The following is a 15,426-nucleotide window of genomic DNA, read 5'->3' as shown; positions in this document are numbered from 1 at the left end:
GTTTTGCTGCTCCAATGCAACATCGAGCAAAAGGATAATTGGATGTCTCAAACGTCATTAAAGAAGTGGTTTTTTAAACACCGGCTCGTGCTAAAAAATATAAGAAAGAAAGCCTATTATTCTAAAGAAAAACCTATTCCGCTTTCTTCTGACGAGGCATTGTCACTTGTGGTTGAAGCAAAATTAACTAGGTTTCAGTATAATACAATTAGAAACTCGTCAAAAGAGCATAGTGCTAATATCTACCCAAATTATGAAGCAGTAACCCAAGCAATAAAGCGGTGTTATCCTTCGGATTTAAATATTACTGAAAGTTTGGCTGAAGTTCCGTTGCAGAATTTGCTTGACCACAAAATCATTCGTTTGAGTGAAAAGAAGTGTTGCAAGCATGCAACCATTTAGATAATCTTTGTTTCATTTCAAAATGGGGTTGTGATGGAAGCTCAGGTCTAAGTGAATACAAGCAAAGATTTACCGATCCTTCGGTATCCGATGCAAGTATTTTTCTTTCATGGTTGGTGCCCATTCAGCTAATATCAGGAGATCCAGACAGTGATGATAAAGTAGTTATAATAATATAATAATTCAGTAAGTGAAAATTCTTCCTCGCAAAAATGTTATTTATGTTGGTTTATCCTCTAAGAATTTTAATAACATTGATCTCGCTTCAACTAAAGATATTCACAAATCTAAATTGCGTTTCGGATTGTCGTCACTTCATGCCTGGATAAGGTTTTTTAAAAGTCGAAAACATGGAAGACGTTTTCCATAATTTACTAATTTTATCTGATCCGTACATTAGCAGTTTTAGAAAAAACGAAACAAAGAAACTCACGATGTTTCCCCAGGAGGTAATTATATTTTTTTAAGAGCCCCACTTGCCGATTAAGGTAGTAGAAGAAGAAAGAAATGAAGAAAAAACAGATTCAGAAAGTGACAGTGACTGAATGTATTCTTGAGTGTACTTTTGAGACTTTTATTGTATTATAAGTATGTATATATTGTTTTTGTATTAAACCCTGTATATTAAAAAAAAAGGTGAAATTACAAGAAATACTAGAACCCAAATATTTGTATAATTTTTCCTTAAATTAAAAAAATCAATAATTTTTTAATTTATTTTTAATTTTTAGAGACACTCTGTATAATATTGTAAAATTTTGGGTATTTAAATAAGATACCAAAATCTCTGGAATTAGTTATAATTACTTAAAATTAATGTTTTTTGCGTTTATAGTTTTATGGTTATTAAGCGAACAGTTTTTTGGTACACCCTGTATATTTTAACAAAATTCATCTGTTTAATAAATTTTTTATTTTTTGTCGAGGTTATAAACATTTTAAAGCTATTTTCGCCCCAAAAAATCTCATAATACATTTTGGCCAGGAATTTGCTGAAATTCGCCTGTGTGCGTCGGTCGCAACTAGCTGATTTCGGCGCTTAATTTTGAAACGTAGGGTTTTTTTGTACCGGGTTAATTCTGAAACGCCTCGGGTACTGCCGGTGTAACCTGGTGTATCTACCGGTGAATTCTGAAAAGCACCCATATGTTCCTGCACTTTGAAACACCCTGTATATCAGTAAAAATAATTTTTGACTTCTGGAACGTTTCTGAAATTTCCAATTTTTTAAATCTTTTCTTACCCCGTAGTTTAGTCAAAAGATTTCGTGTCGTATGTCGTGAATAACCCTGGATAAACGACGCATAATTTATCATCAAAATCGAAACAATATAAAATGATTGCACAATGGAATTTGAGACACCTACACTACTATACTGATTTGCATTTTATTTTATTTTCAAATCCGCGCCGTACCAAAAGTTATGGCAAAACTCCCACGCGAGGCACTATTGCCACAAAAATTCCTTTTTCTTTCATATAATCATTCGAATTTTATTTATACTGAGGACGATTCCCTCAAGTTATTTTAGGTCGTCTAAGTGTTGTCTTTTTGACGTCTTTGATACCTACTTGTATAATCTTTTTTCAAATTTTTAAGACATTTTTGAGAGATCTCATTGAATACTTTAGTTGACTTAAGGAATTTGATCGGGTATGACAACAATGTCCCGCCTTCAAGAACCCGATGGTCGCGCAGCTCTTGCTTTCAACCTTCCTGGGGCCCCATAATCGACCCCAACACCAGCGAGCAGACAGTCGAAGTAAAAACGAACGAAAAGCGAGTCGACTGTGGCGTAGTGCGGCGGCGTTGCCTTTCGATTTTTTTCCATTTTTTTTTCTAATAATAATTAATCGGGATTAACTTTTGTCAATATTATTGACGTCACGGGAATAATGAGACAAAAGTCTTATAGTTCGTGCGTTTCGGGGTAAATACGCGTGTTCAATCGGTGAGTGCGAATTAGTGCGTCTACTTTTGCTGTGATATAATTTGGTTTTAATTGTGCGTTTGGCACTTTTAAGGGAATATATTTTTTTAAGGATTATTTATTTAACTATGAAGGTAAGGGCGAGAGAAACCATGCTTCTATTGCACCCTATTTTTTAAAATTTCACTGCCCAGTAAAATAAACCTGATTTTTTTATGCAAGGTCGTCAGTTGATCGGACGTGATATTTGTAATTTTTTTATAAACCGGACTTTACTTTGAAGGTTTTTAGCTTACATCCCAGGCAGCCTTCCAATACGTTATTTGTTGTCCTTTTTTGGTTTAATATAATAAATTCTAGTGACGTCGCGAAGACCTTAAAGTGACATACAAATTCACATCCAAATCAAGGGCGTCGCCAGAGAGGGGCAAGGGGGGGCAGCTGCCCTCCCCTAGAGGCCTAGAGGTTAACGCTAAACCAGTCATCCGGCTAATTGAAACTTTACTTTTGAAAACGTATATTTCGTAACTTATCACTTATTAATTTCTAATTTCACTTAATAATTAGGCTATTAGGTAACTTCAATCTAAGATAAGGCTTTACTATACCTATACATATTTACATTTCGGGGGCTCGAAGCACTCGCATGTGAAAAGCGAAAAGCGAATCCTGGTTAGCATACTCCCGCCAACAAAAAGGAGCCTTCTGTAAATTCTGTACAATATTTCCACCCAATCTGAGCTCCGTTAGAGGTGTTTTAGGTTCGTTCATTATAAGGCCGTTTTGTAAGTTCAAAGATGTTCATGAATACTGCAGAAAACACGCAGATACTCACTTTCATAAGACGGCATTGGAAGCAGCTAAATCTTTTCTTGATAATGTGCCAGTAGATGTGCAAATTAACAAATACTCTCAGGAAAGTCTTGAAAAATACAGGAAAATTATAAGATCGATTATTTCCTGCATTGCGTTTTGCGGATCCCACGACCTAGCATTAAGGGGGGCAAGCTATGGTGATGGAATTCTGGAAGGGCTGTATAAGACGCGAATTGACGCAGGAGACACTATTTTAAAAAACCATCTTGAGCATGGAAAGAAAAATGCAAGTTATCGATCGGTTGACATCCAGAATGAGATTATCAGTATTTGTGGAGATGTTATTAAGGCCGATTGCATCAAAAATGTGAAGATATCGCAAGCATTTTAGCAGACGAAACAGCGGATATCTCTGGAAAGGAACAACTCTCAGTTGGCATAAGATATTTTGATGAGGAAACCAGCAACACTGAAGAAGTATTTCTCGGATTTACTGAGCTTACAGTCTTGGATGCTAAATCGATTGCCACGGCAATAAACGAATTCCTGACGAAAGAGGATCTCGATCCAGATAAATGCGTTGGTTTGGGATTCGATGGTTGTTCCACGATGTCTGGAAAAGAAGGTGGCGTTCAGGCTATTTTGCGTAAAAAATACAAGAAAGCACTATTTTTTCATTGCTCGTCACATAAACTCAACCTGGTAATCAATGATCTGAATGCTCTGCCGGAGATCCGAAATACAGTTGGGGCCATCAAAGATATAATTACATTTTTTCGTGAATCGGTTCTAAGAAGAAAATTAATACCCAATATTCCCAAGCTGTGCGAAACAAGGTGGAGCGAGAAATACAAGAGCATCAGAGTTTTTAAAGAGAACTTTTGTGATATAATGGAGGCACTAGAAACCCTGTCTCGAGATGGCAATATTACGACAAGGAAACATGCATATCAGTTCCATGCTGCAGCTTCCAAAGTTTCGTTTATTTTTAGCCTTGGATTGATAACCAAACAATCCGCTCTTTTAGAACCAACAGTAAACGTGCTCCAATCAGTCTCCTTGGATGCAGTTCAGGCATCACAGCATATTGGTCGTATTTTAAAACTGATCAAAAACCACCGTGAAAATCCCGAAAAAATAACAGAAGAAATATTCAAAGATGCTTGTTATTGCGGAAAAAAATGGATTGGATATGAAATCAATACCGCGTACTGCTGAAAGACAACGCGTACAACACCGTAGCAACCACCCATCAAAAAGCCCCTCAGAATTTTGGCACAGGTCCATACCAATTCCTTATTTGGACTCAATTATAAATTCCCTAGAAATAAGGTTTTCTGAAGAAAATAGACCATCATTTACTTTGTCAAAACTACATCCTGCGCAAATGAAAAACATTTCTTTGGAAGAACTTGAAGAGGCTTGCGAGGAATTTAAAAATTTTTACGGTGTTACAAATATCCAAAATGAGATCGAGCTTTGGAAAAAAATATGGGAGGAAAAACCAGAATCGGTCAAAATGAGTGTTGTGGACATCCTCAAGGAAACTGATGATGATTTCTTTCCTGAAATTAAAAAGGCTTTACAGATCCTTGTTGCATTACCTTGTACGACTTGTACAGTTAAAAGGTCATTTAGTAGCCTTAGGAGAATCAAAACCTGGTCGAGGAGCACCATGTCTGAAACTCGACTCAATGGCCTCGCTATGATGAGTGTACACGGGCAACACATTTTTAAAAACTTGGACGATTTCGTTAACAATGTGACTAACGAATTCGCTAAGAACCCTATACTCTATTTCAGAAGTGTATAGAGCAATAAACTGGGGAATTCCGTTCTGTTTGGCTACATTTCGTGGTAGTTCATAGGCGCAGGTACTTATAATATTTATGAATTTAATTTTCACGGATTAAATGCCTTTATTTTGAAAGAGATTAAATACTAAATAAATACTTTTAATCCTTTTGTATAGGTACCTATCTTTTAACGCTTTGTAACATGTAAAAATGGGGTCAGGTAATATATACAGACTATAAATACTTTTAAATCATATTTTAAACGTTAGTAGTCACTGCTACGCTGTAGTGTAATCACAATATTATTATCCCAATATTTAAAAAATGGAGGTATTCAGTCCAACGAAAAGATGTACTAAAAATTCTCCACTATCGCTGAGTGAAAAAGTTATTATTTTAAATGTACATGATTGCATAAAACACGATTACCCTAGTTTTACTGTGCAAGAAATTGTTGAAAAATGTTCTCGAATGAGTGGAATTGGAAAGTCCACCATTTTCAAATTGTTGCGGGAAAGAAAAGTAGCAGGTCAAGTGGAATCTCCCAAGCAAAAGCCAGGACGACCTACAAAAGTCCTTGATGAAAATGCTAAATGTATAATTCGAAGAAAAGTTCACTCTTTTTATTTTAAAAAGGAAATACCCACCCTAGACAAAATTTTAATGGAGCTTGGCCGAGATGACAGTATTCCGTTGATAAGTAGAAAACTTTTATGGAAAACTTTAAAAAATATGGATTTTGCCTGGGAAAAGCATAACCGCAAAGCACTTTTACTGGAAAGCGACGAAATTGTTTGTTGGAGACGACAATACTTGAGAAGTATCAAGCAGTACCGCAGGGAGCAAAAGAAAGTTTTTTATCTTGATGAGACGTGGATTAACGAAGGTTATATAGTTTAAAAAATGTGGCAAGACAAAAATATAACCAGTGCTCGCCAAGCTTTCATAGAAGGCCTGTCTACGGGTATTAAAGTACCTTCGGGAAAAGGAAAAAGACTTAATAATCACACATATTGGAAGCGAAGAGGGATTTTTAAAAGAAGGTCTGCTAACCTTTGAGTCGACTCGCACAGGAGATTACCATGAAGACATGAACTCAGACGTTTTCGAGGACTATTTTGGTGAAATGATAAAATTTCTTCCGGCTAATTCGGTGGTGGTTATGGATAACGCAAGCTATCATTCACGGCGAATAGAGAAGACGCCAACTTCAAGTTGGAGAAAGCAAGAAATTATCGATTGGCTGATTGCAAAAGGTATTGCGTTTGAAGCAAATTTGATAAAAAAAGAACTGCTGGCAATAGCAAACTTACACAAAACTCGTTTCATGAAATACGCCGTGGAAGATAGCCGAAAAATATAATATAACTGTACTGCGCTTACCGCCATATCATTGCGAACTAAATCCTATAGAACTGATATGGGCGCAGGTAAAAGGATTTGTAGCAAGACAAAACACGACTTTTAAAATGAAAGATGTTAAGCTACTGTTTGATCAAGCCATTACGGAAGCGACACCAGAGAATTGGCGAAAAGCAGTCCAGCATGTAATTAAGCAAGAGGATAAAATGTAGGATCTTGACAACCTCATCGATCAGACAGTCGATCCTTTAATTATAATGTCAAGAGGTGATGACAGTTCGTCAGATGACGAAGAAGACTACAATCTATTATAATTTAAAATTGTTATACACTGTTCAAAAAGTGCCAGATCCAAAAGTGACATTTTCAACTGTTTTACTCTACATATTATATTCAATAAATTTGTGAAAAAAATATATTATTCCATTTAAACAAAAGTAACTTTCTAAAATAAAATAGCATTTAAGTACATTAATTATAAGGTAAAAAACAAGTCCCAGTTGCACGCCTTTGGCGAACCGTTTTCAATGTTTATCAGTGGGTAACAATGGGCAAAACTCATAAATTGACCCAAAACCGGGTGGCACTACCTGCAATCAACGAAAAGAAAGAATTTTACATTGAAACTAATACCCAACTAAGGTAGTGGCATAAAATATTGGTGGATCACCAGGTACCACTTTTGCATACCTAATGAGGTTTTATTGCTCTACACACTTCTGAAAATTATGTTTCAATTGATTTTCATGTAAATATTTTGTTCGGTTTTTATTTTTTTTTTGTTTTTTTGTCTTTAGTTCTTTCATGCTGCCCCTCCCTAGCTTACCGGCTGGCGACGCCCTTGATCCAATTTGATGTTTTAATAGGAATATACATAAAGACGCCTTAACTTAAAAGAAGTTGATAAAAAGTCCATATAATAGGAACTGTCAAAACATGAACTACTTTTTTATCAAGTTACTGCACGAATCGGATGTTGATATCTTGACTATATTATATGTAGTCAAATCTCAGAAACAACATCAACATGCAAATATTCCGGTAACCTCACGCGAACTTTAAATTTTAATTTACCAAATTGCATAAGACTTTTAACCCAAAAAGAAATATGCGATTACTCAACGAAAAACAAAAGAACATCAACAGTATCGCAAAAACAAAAGAAGAACGTTTTGATATTTCAATTGTTTTGTCATCTACTGAAGCAACCATCATTAAGTATATGCTACTCTTGATAAAGGATTTCAAAATTTACTATTGGTATTCTTATGACGCTTATTAAGCAAAGTTACGGTTTCTCGGATATTATTAAAGGGCAGCAAATTTTGAAAACTCAAACAAACCATAAGTCTCAAGTACAAAATTATGATGCTTCTTATTTCAGGGTACTGTAAGACTGACTCAATTCCTTCCTAACATAGATGTAATGGCACCGCTGCAATTAAGTTTAGCCTTAATATTATTGGTAAGTCCTAACTTATTAAGTAATTATTACAATATGGAAAGTACATAAATCTCTTCCTCGTAAAACCACACGCAATAAGTAAAAATTGAAAAAAACAACTCAAGTTTTAAGCTCTCGTAGGCGTGTCCTAAAAGTCTTGTATGGATCACTTATATAGCGAGCGCCTACTAAGAGTTATTATAATCGGTGACTTAACCTCAAGGTAACCCAGGGTTACGTCACGAACCAACCGTCTGCAGAATAATATTATTATATGGGCATACTGAAGGCTGCCTCCATATGGGGTTTCGCCCGATTAAATTGTACAGAAAAGGTTTAAAAATAAATAGGTATTTATTTATTTAATTTGTTTAATTGATTCGTAATTATTGTTTATTTGGGCACTGACTCAGTTTTCAACTCTCTCGTAACCTTGAAGCTTGGTCTAATTTTATTATTATGCTCCAAAAAGTTTGCTAGCTCTGTGTCGCTTTTGTCCCAAATAATCAATATGTTATCGATATACAGTGCTTTTCTTTGAAGTCCCCCCCCCCATTTATTTTTTGAACGGGTCAAAAAAAATTTTTGAAACTTGGCATAAGTAAATTGGTCTATAGATACTATTTTTCACTGTAAACTAGGTAGTCGTAAATTCCAATATGGCGGCTGGGCGACATCTTGAGGAAAAATTTTAAATAGAAAGGGGGGTCGTGTGGTACCTCATTTTAAAGGTCTCAATGAGTACTTTATAACCCTGAAATATTAGACCTATATCTTAACTCGTTTCAAAATGGTGGCCTAATAAAAAAGTATTTTTTTTTATTTTAACGTTTTACATTTTTATGATTTTTGAATAGGTAAAAATCAGTGTACGAAAATAAATGCGTCACCTTTTTATTTTGACATAAAAACGACAGTTCTAAATGTCAAAATAACACATAAGCGCCATCTTGAATAAATGCATTAAATAGAAATCTTGTGTTACCTCATTTAAAAGGTTTTATTGAGTACTTTTAATATTTATTACATGGACAATTTTTAAATCCAAAATTCAAAAATTATAAATTATTTGTACATTATTATTAAAAACGTTAAAAAATTTGCAACAGTGTATTTTTTTGGCTGTTACTTTTAGACAGGTCAAAACGGAGTCCACTGAGTCCATGTAATAAATATTAAAAGTACTCAATAAAACCTTTTAAATGAGGTAACACAAGATTTCTATTTAATGCATTTATTCAAGATGGCGCTTATGTTCGCGATTATTTTGACATTTAGAACTGTCGTTTTTATGTCAAAATAAAATAGTGACGCATTTATTTTCGTACACTGATTTCTACCTATTCAAAAATCATAAAAATGTAAAACGTGAAAATAAAAAAAAATACTTTTTTATTAGGCCGCCATTTTGAAACGAGTTAAGATATGGGTCTAATATTTCAGAGTTATAAAGTACTCATTGAGACCTTTAAAATGAGGTACCACACGACTCCTCTTTTTATTTAAAATTTTTCCTCAAGATGTCGCCCAGCCGCCATCTTGGAATTTACAACTACCTAGTTTACAGTGAAAAATAGTATCTATAGACCAATTTACTTATGCCAAGTTTCAAAAATTTTTTTTGACCCGTTCAAAAAATAAATGGGGGGGGGGGACTTCAAAGAAAAGCCCTGTATAGAGGCCACACCTTGAGGTTGGATTGAGATAATCTTATAGCATGCTTCTTGAACCACTCGATGTATATGTCGGCCACCACTGGAGATAACAGCGAAACCATTGGGAGTCCTGTCTATGTCTTTTTCTGATTATGTTAAGAGATTCTCTGATGGGCACATTTAAGTATAAAAACTCTCAACGTCAAAGCTTACTGGCTTATAGATGAGTCTAATGTACGAACTTAATAAATATACCTGGACTACTAATGCAAATGGCCACCATGAACAAGAATAACCTCTGCCTGCTGGCCGTAATTTTTATAGTGGTTGTATCCTTTTGATGTTGGTCACTCTGAACATTTTCAGTGTTGCCAACAAAAGATATATTAAATAAAGATAATGACGGCACCGATAAGGCGCTTTAAGCATTTCTTAGCGGTCTAATAAATTCCATATGTCTGAAGGGAAGCTATACAAACATTAATAAATAATCAATTGATTTCAAATTTTTAGAAGCATTACATTTTTTTAGTATTAGTTTATTTAGTTTCAAAGTAAACACAAGGAAAAATTTTAATTAAGACCATCATTTTCATGGTATTAGGATTCGTAGGATTGAAGTTTATGACAAGAGTAAAACAAGTTACAAGTAAAACAAATAAGTTACTATCAGATTACAGTTTTTCTTATTTTTTCCATCAGGATCTCAAATGCCTGGATGAGATTATTGATTTTCCTTTTAAAGGCAATTTATGACTTTTATTCCATATTTGTTCTTATTTTTCTTCTCCTTCTTTAAGTACCTGAAAAAAATATTACCTATGAGAATTATTAAGAATTATTGATTCTTTTACAGGCAGCTTATTAATTTCATCCTGAATTTCTTCTTATTCTTGTGGTTCTTATTCTTTAAGTACATGAAAGATATTAACGAATTTTCTATAGGCAGTTGAATTAATATAGACTTCAGCTTTTCTTGTCTTTCAGAAGAAATTATTAATTTTTCTTTTACAGGTAGATCATTTATGTCCAATATCCCACTTTTTGTTTTTCTTTCTTTTGTTTAAGTTCTTAAAAAAAATTCACGAATTTCTTATAGGCAGTTAAGATACTACAGGCCTCAGTTTTTCTTGTCTTTCTCCTTCATAACCCCAACTGCCTCAAAGAAATAATTGACGTTTCTTTTACAGACAGTTCAATAATTTATTCCTGCATGTCTTCTTATTCTTCTTTATATTGAAGTGCCTGGAAGAAATTAACGAATTTTGTACATGCAGTTGAGTTATTATAGATCTCAGTTCTTCTTATCTTTTTCCTTCAGAACCTTAACTGCATTGAAGAAATTATTGATTTTTTTGTTACAGGCAGATTAATAATTTAATCCTGCATGACTTGTTCTTTCTCTTGTTCTTCTTCTTTAAGTGCATGGAAAAAATTAATTAATTTTTACATTCAGTTAAATTATTTTAGTCCGCAGTTCTTCTTGCCTTTCTCCTTCATAACCTCAACTGCCTGGAAGAAATGATTGACGTTTCCTTTATAGATAGTTCATTAATTTTTTCCTGCATGTCTTCTTCATTTTGAAGTGGCTGGAAGAAATTAACGAATTTTGTACATGCAGTTGAGTTAATATAGATCTCAGTTCTTCTTATCTTTTTCCTTCAGAACCTTAACTGCATTGAAGAAATTATTGACGTTTCCTTTATAGATATTTCATTAATTTTTTCCTGCATGTCTTCTTCATTTTGAAGTGGCTGGAAGAAATTAACGAATTTTGTACATGCAGTTGAGTTAATATAGATCTCAGTTCTTCTTATCTTTTTCCTTCAGAACCTTAACTGCATTGAAGAAATTATTGATTTTTTGTTACAGGCAGATCAATAATTTAATCCTGCATGACTTGTTCTTTCTCTTGTTCTTCTTCTTTAAGTGCATGGAAAAAATTAATTAATTTTTACATTCAGTTAAATTATTTTAGTCCACAGTTCTTGCCTTTCTCCTTCATAACCTCAACTGCCTGGAAGAAATGATTGACGTTTCCTTTATAGATAGTTCATTAATTTTTTCCTGCATGTCTTCTTCATTTTGAAGTGCCTGGAAGAAATTAACGAATTTTTTGCATGCAGTTGAGTTATTATAGATCTCAGTTCTTCTTATCTTTTTCCTTCAGAACCTTAACTGCATTGAAGAAATTATTGATTTGTTTGTTACAGGCAGATCAATAATTTAATCCTGCATGACTTGTTCTTCTTCTTTAAGTGCATGGAAAAAATTAATTAATTTTTACATTCAGTTAAATTATTTTAGTCCACAGTCCTTCTTGCCTTTCTCCTTCATAACCTCAACTGCCTGGAAGAAATGATTGACGTTTCCTTTATAGATAGTTCATTAATTTTTTCCTGCATGTTTTCTTCATTTTGAAGTGGCTGGAAGAAATTAACGAATTTTTTGCATGCAGTTGAGTTATTATAGATCTCAGTTCTTCTTATCTTTTTCCTTCAGAACCTTAACTGCATTAAAGAAATTATTGATTTTTTTGTATCGGCTTCTTCTTCTTACTCTTGTTCGTCTTCTTTAAGTGCGTGGAAGAAATTAAAGAATTTTTACATGCAGCTAAATTATTTCATTCCACAGTTTTTCTTGCCTTTCTGATTTATAACCTCAACTGCCTGGAAGAAATTTTTGGTTTTTCTTTTACAGACAGTTCATTAATTTTTTCCTGCATGTCTTCTTCTTCTTATTTTAAGTGTCTAGAAGAAATTAACGAAGTTTTTATAGGTATCACTTCAAATACTACAGACACAGAGAGTTCTTCTTGTCTTTCTCCTTCAAGACCTCATCTACCTGGACGAAACTAATTTTTTTTCTTTTATACGCAGTTCATTTATTTTGTCCGTCTTATGTTCTTCTTTTTTAATTTTTCTAACGGTCTGGAAGAAATTAATCTTTCTATTAATAAAACACAAATTAATCTAACTCACCTTATCTACTTAACAAAAATCAAATCAAAAGCAATAACAACCTAATCAATCCCCCATTCCATTCTGGAGTTTCCCAGCCATTTTTAGTTTCCAAGCTAGAGGACGCCTTATAATGGGATGGGAGGGATAATGTTATTTAATAAACCGCTAAATTATGAAGTTATGTCGCTACAAAATCCGTTGTCCGCTAAAATAAGTTTTAACCCGCTAAGTTACAAATTCTTCCGCTAAATCTGCTGTATTGGCAACACTGAACATAACCTTCCAAAAACTTTAATTGTCTTGTTTCCCTACAATTGGCACCACTGAAATTTATCAGGGTGATCAACATCGGAAGGACACAATCACACAAGATGGCGGCCACTTCATAGTGGTCATTTATTTTTCCATAAATTGGCGGGTTAGGTATATTAATTAAGTTCGCGATCTAACGTTAGTGGCCTGAAGGAGTTCGACGAAATGAGCCGAGCTTCGTACAAGGGAGTACGAATTGCCTTATACGAAACTCGGAACGAAACAAGGGAACACGGTCTGGTAGTGATTGGATAATGCTCATCATAAATTTGGCAAGTTCCGATGTTGCTGAGCTGATGATAGATCGCAACGGCACCTCTTCTTTGTCTATTTAAGAAACCCCGAATTTGATGGCTTAGATGGAAGAAGGGAGCTAATATTATGAATGACTTCAGGGCTATGGTCTGGCTCTACTACCATTTCTTCGCTTTTTGTCCCTCTCTTTGCTGTGGAATATCTGGGAATATTGATGGTTGACTTAAAACCGTTGGTATTTCTTAGCTGTCTCTTGTTGTGATTAATGAACGTTGGATTTCAGGTAGTGCTGGGAAGTTAGTGTTGCACTTTACTTGGTAAAACGTCATTGCCTTTAGCCTAAGCCTTCTAATCAAAGGTTTTGGAGGCCTTATAGAATGAGCACCACTGTTTTGACATCATTTCCATAATTTTTTTCTATTCTTCAGAGTTCTTCTTATGCGATCCTAAAGGGTGTAAGTTACAATTGCAGCATTGGAACATCTTACAGTCTAGTCACTAGGTCATGTTCACCTCCAACTTTGGGACATCTTGCTCTCCCTCTACATTGTACTTTGACATGCCCAAAACAGTACCAAATAAAGTAATCAGTGATGGGCATGTGGGATGTGATCCTAAACAAATAAACGTCATTAGGTATAATTGAGGCTATGAGTGCAAAAACGGACTAACCCTAATATTATTAAGTGCTAAATAATAGGCTTAAAAAAATACGAAAATGTAAGTGCGCAAAACCCTTTTAAAAGAACATTTTTGTAGTTCGAATTAATTCAATGTTCTTAAGAGTGTTACTTAAATTTGCGGAATTTGTTTTAAATTTTTGGATATGGCTAATATTCGATTTTTCTATGTGGGTTAGTCCACTTTGCATTTAAAATAGATTGGGTTTTTTAATGGGTTACTATAACTTAAGTTATAATAAGTTTTACGTCAAAAATTAGTAGGTAGTTATTAAATAAGTAAAGTTTCTTCTTCCTCAATTGGGCCAATTACTTCACCTCCAGTTGCTTGAGCGGATGACCTCAGATTTTTATAAAAATCTCGGTATATAGGAGGGATGAATTCCATTAACTCAAGGAGATATTTCTTTTTACCTTCATTAATGGCATTACTATTTGGGTATGAAAGGGGCAGATCCTTAATTTCCTTGGAAACAGATTTCCTTTTATTAAGATCTACTGTGTTAAAATAAACCTCTTCATTATTTGAGTACTTATACTGAATAGTATTGGGAAAATCTTTTCTAAACCTTAACCATTGGATTTTGAGCCACTCCACCTTTGTTTTTGTTTAAGATACTTTTCTGTTTGCTATGTTTCTTTCAAGTTACTTAGTAGAAAAAATCTTGACTTTCTAGCATGTCTTATGACTGTATGCCAGTCTTAAGGTATAAATATATGTGGATGGAATTCCTTTTCTTTTTCTAAGATTCCGAAATCTTGGTCGCATGGTAAATAGGAATGACATAAATAATGGAGATGCAGTAATATAGTTATATATCAATGACATTTTTGTATTACCATTCTGATTACCACATTGGTCAGAATACATAATAAGTCCCTTCGATGTAACAAAGTTTTTTATGTAATATAACAAGATCCCACCTCTTGCAGCTCCCTGGAAGTAATACTTTCATCCCATACAAACATGAACGAATTATTGGTTGCCATTTCATGTATATTAAAGCAGTAAGTCCATAACTTGAAATGCCTGTGGTAAGTACAGATGTAGGAAGAGTCTTCATTAGATTAAAACATAATATGACTGCTGCGTTTCCACTTTATGCCAGTTCAGTGTCTTTTCTTAGGGTGTCTCTAGAACATTGAGCCTTCCTTTAGTGAAGTTCCTTCTCAACTTCTTAGTGCTGCCTCTATCTCGTAAGCAAAAGGAATAAGTCGTTTGGTTCACTGTGCAGTAAATAGATTTCAACTTGACGGATAATATTCTACAATAAAGCCGATTTTGAATTTTTGTGGGTTAGTCCGATATTGCACTCATAGCCTCAATTTTCCCTTAAAGCTTAACAGCATAGTAAATGTGAACTCTAACATAGTTATGTGGTCTTTACTCCTCCTTGTAAGGCTCTGGGCATTCAGAATATGCACCTTTCTTTGGCCGCTCATTGAACATAAAAGAGGTTCACCAAATTAAATAATGTCCTATGGAAAATTCCTCAACCCTATGTCCCTAATAACAGCGAAACACATTAACATACTTTAAGGTATATATGCTATAAGATTTTGGTCTGAATTTTAAACTCAGTGGTTAGGATTTCATTGGCTTGCTTGTACATATATTCTCCTTTTGCGTTCAACTTTTCTGATCCCTTTTACTCTTGAATAGCCACTTTGCAAGATTTAAAAGGATGTAAACCTCCCATATTCCCTTCCTGGCCTTTCAGTACTTAGAAGGCCAGACAAACTTTGTATATTTTAGTTTTGTAGCTTAATTTGGAGCTTCTAATGCTTTACATCTTAGTTTGGAGCTTAT

The 15,426-nt window shown here is 34.2% G+C and overlaps 1 protein-coding gene across 1 annotated transcript in view; it reads left to right on the top strand.

Annotated features, from left to right (window-relative positions):
- The first annotated feature begins 2,133 nt into the window (after positions 1-2,133).
- LOC126739513 (cuticlin-4) overlaps positions 2,134-15,426 on the top strand; it is a 105,921-nt gene continuing 92,628 nt past the window's right edge. The window contains exons 1-2 of the mRNA XM_050445252.1: positions 2,134-2,467; positions 7,692-7,772. Of these exons, the coding sequence (XP_050301209.1) occupies positions 2,462-2,467; positions 7,692-7,772 (87 nt within the window). The 5' untranslated portion in view covers positions 2,134-2,461. The remainder of the gene's footprint in view (positions 2,468-7,691; positions 7,773-15,426) is intronic.

This window comes from Anthonomus grandis, chromosome 8 (assembly GCF_022605725.1).
Source record: "Anthonomus grandis grandis chromosome 8, icAntGran1.3, whole genome shotgun sequence".
NCBI classification, from domain to species: Eukaryota; Metazoa; Arthropoda; class Insecta; order Coleoptera; family Curculionidae; genus Anthonomus; species Anthonomus grandis.
The sequence above is the reverse complement of the archived record's forward strand: the minus strand, read 5'-3'. Positions and strand labels throughout refer to the sequence as shown.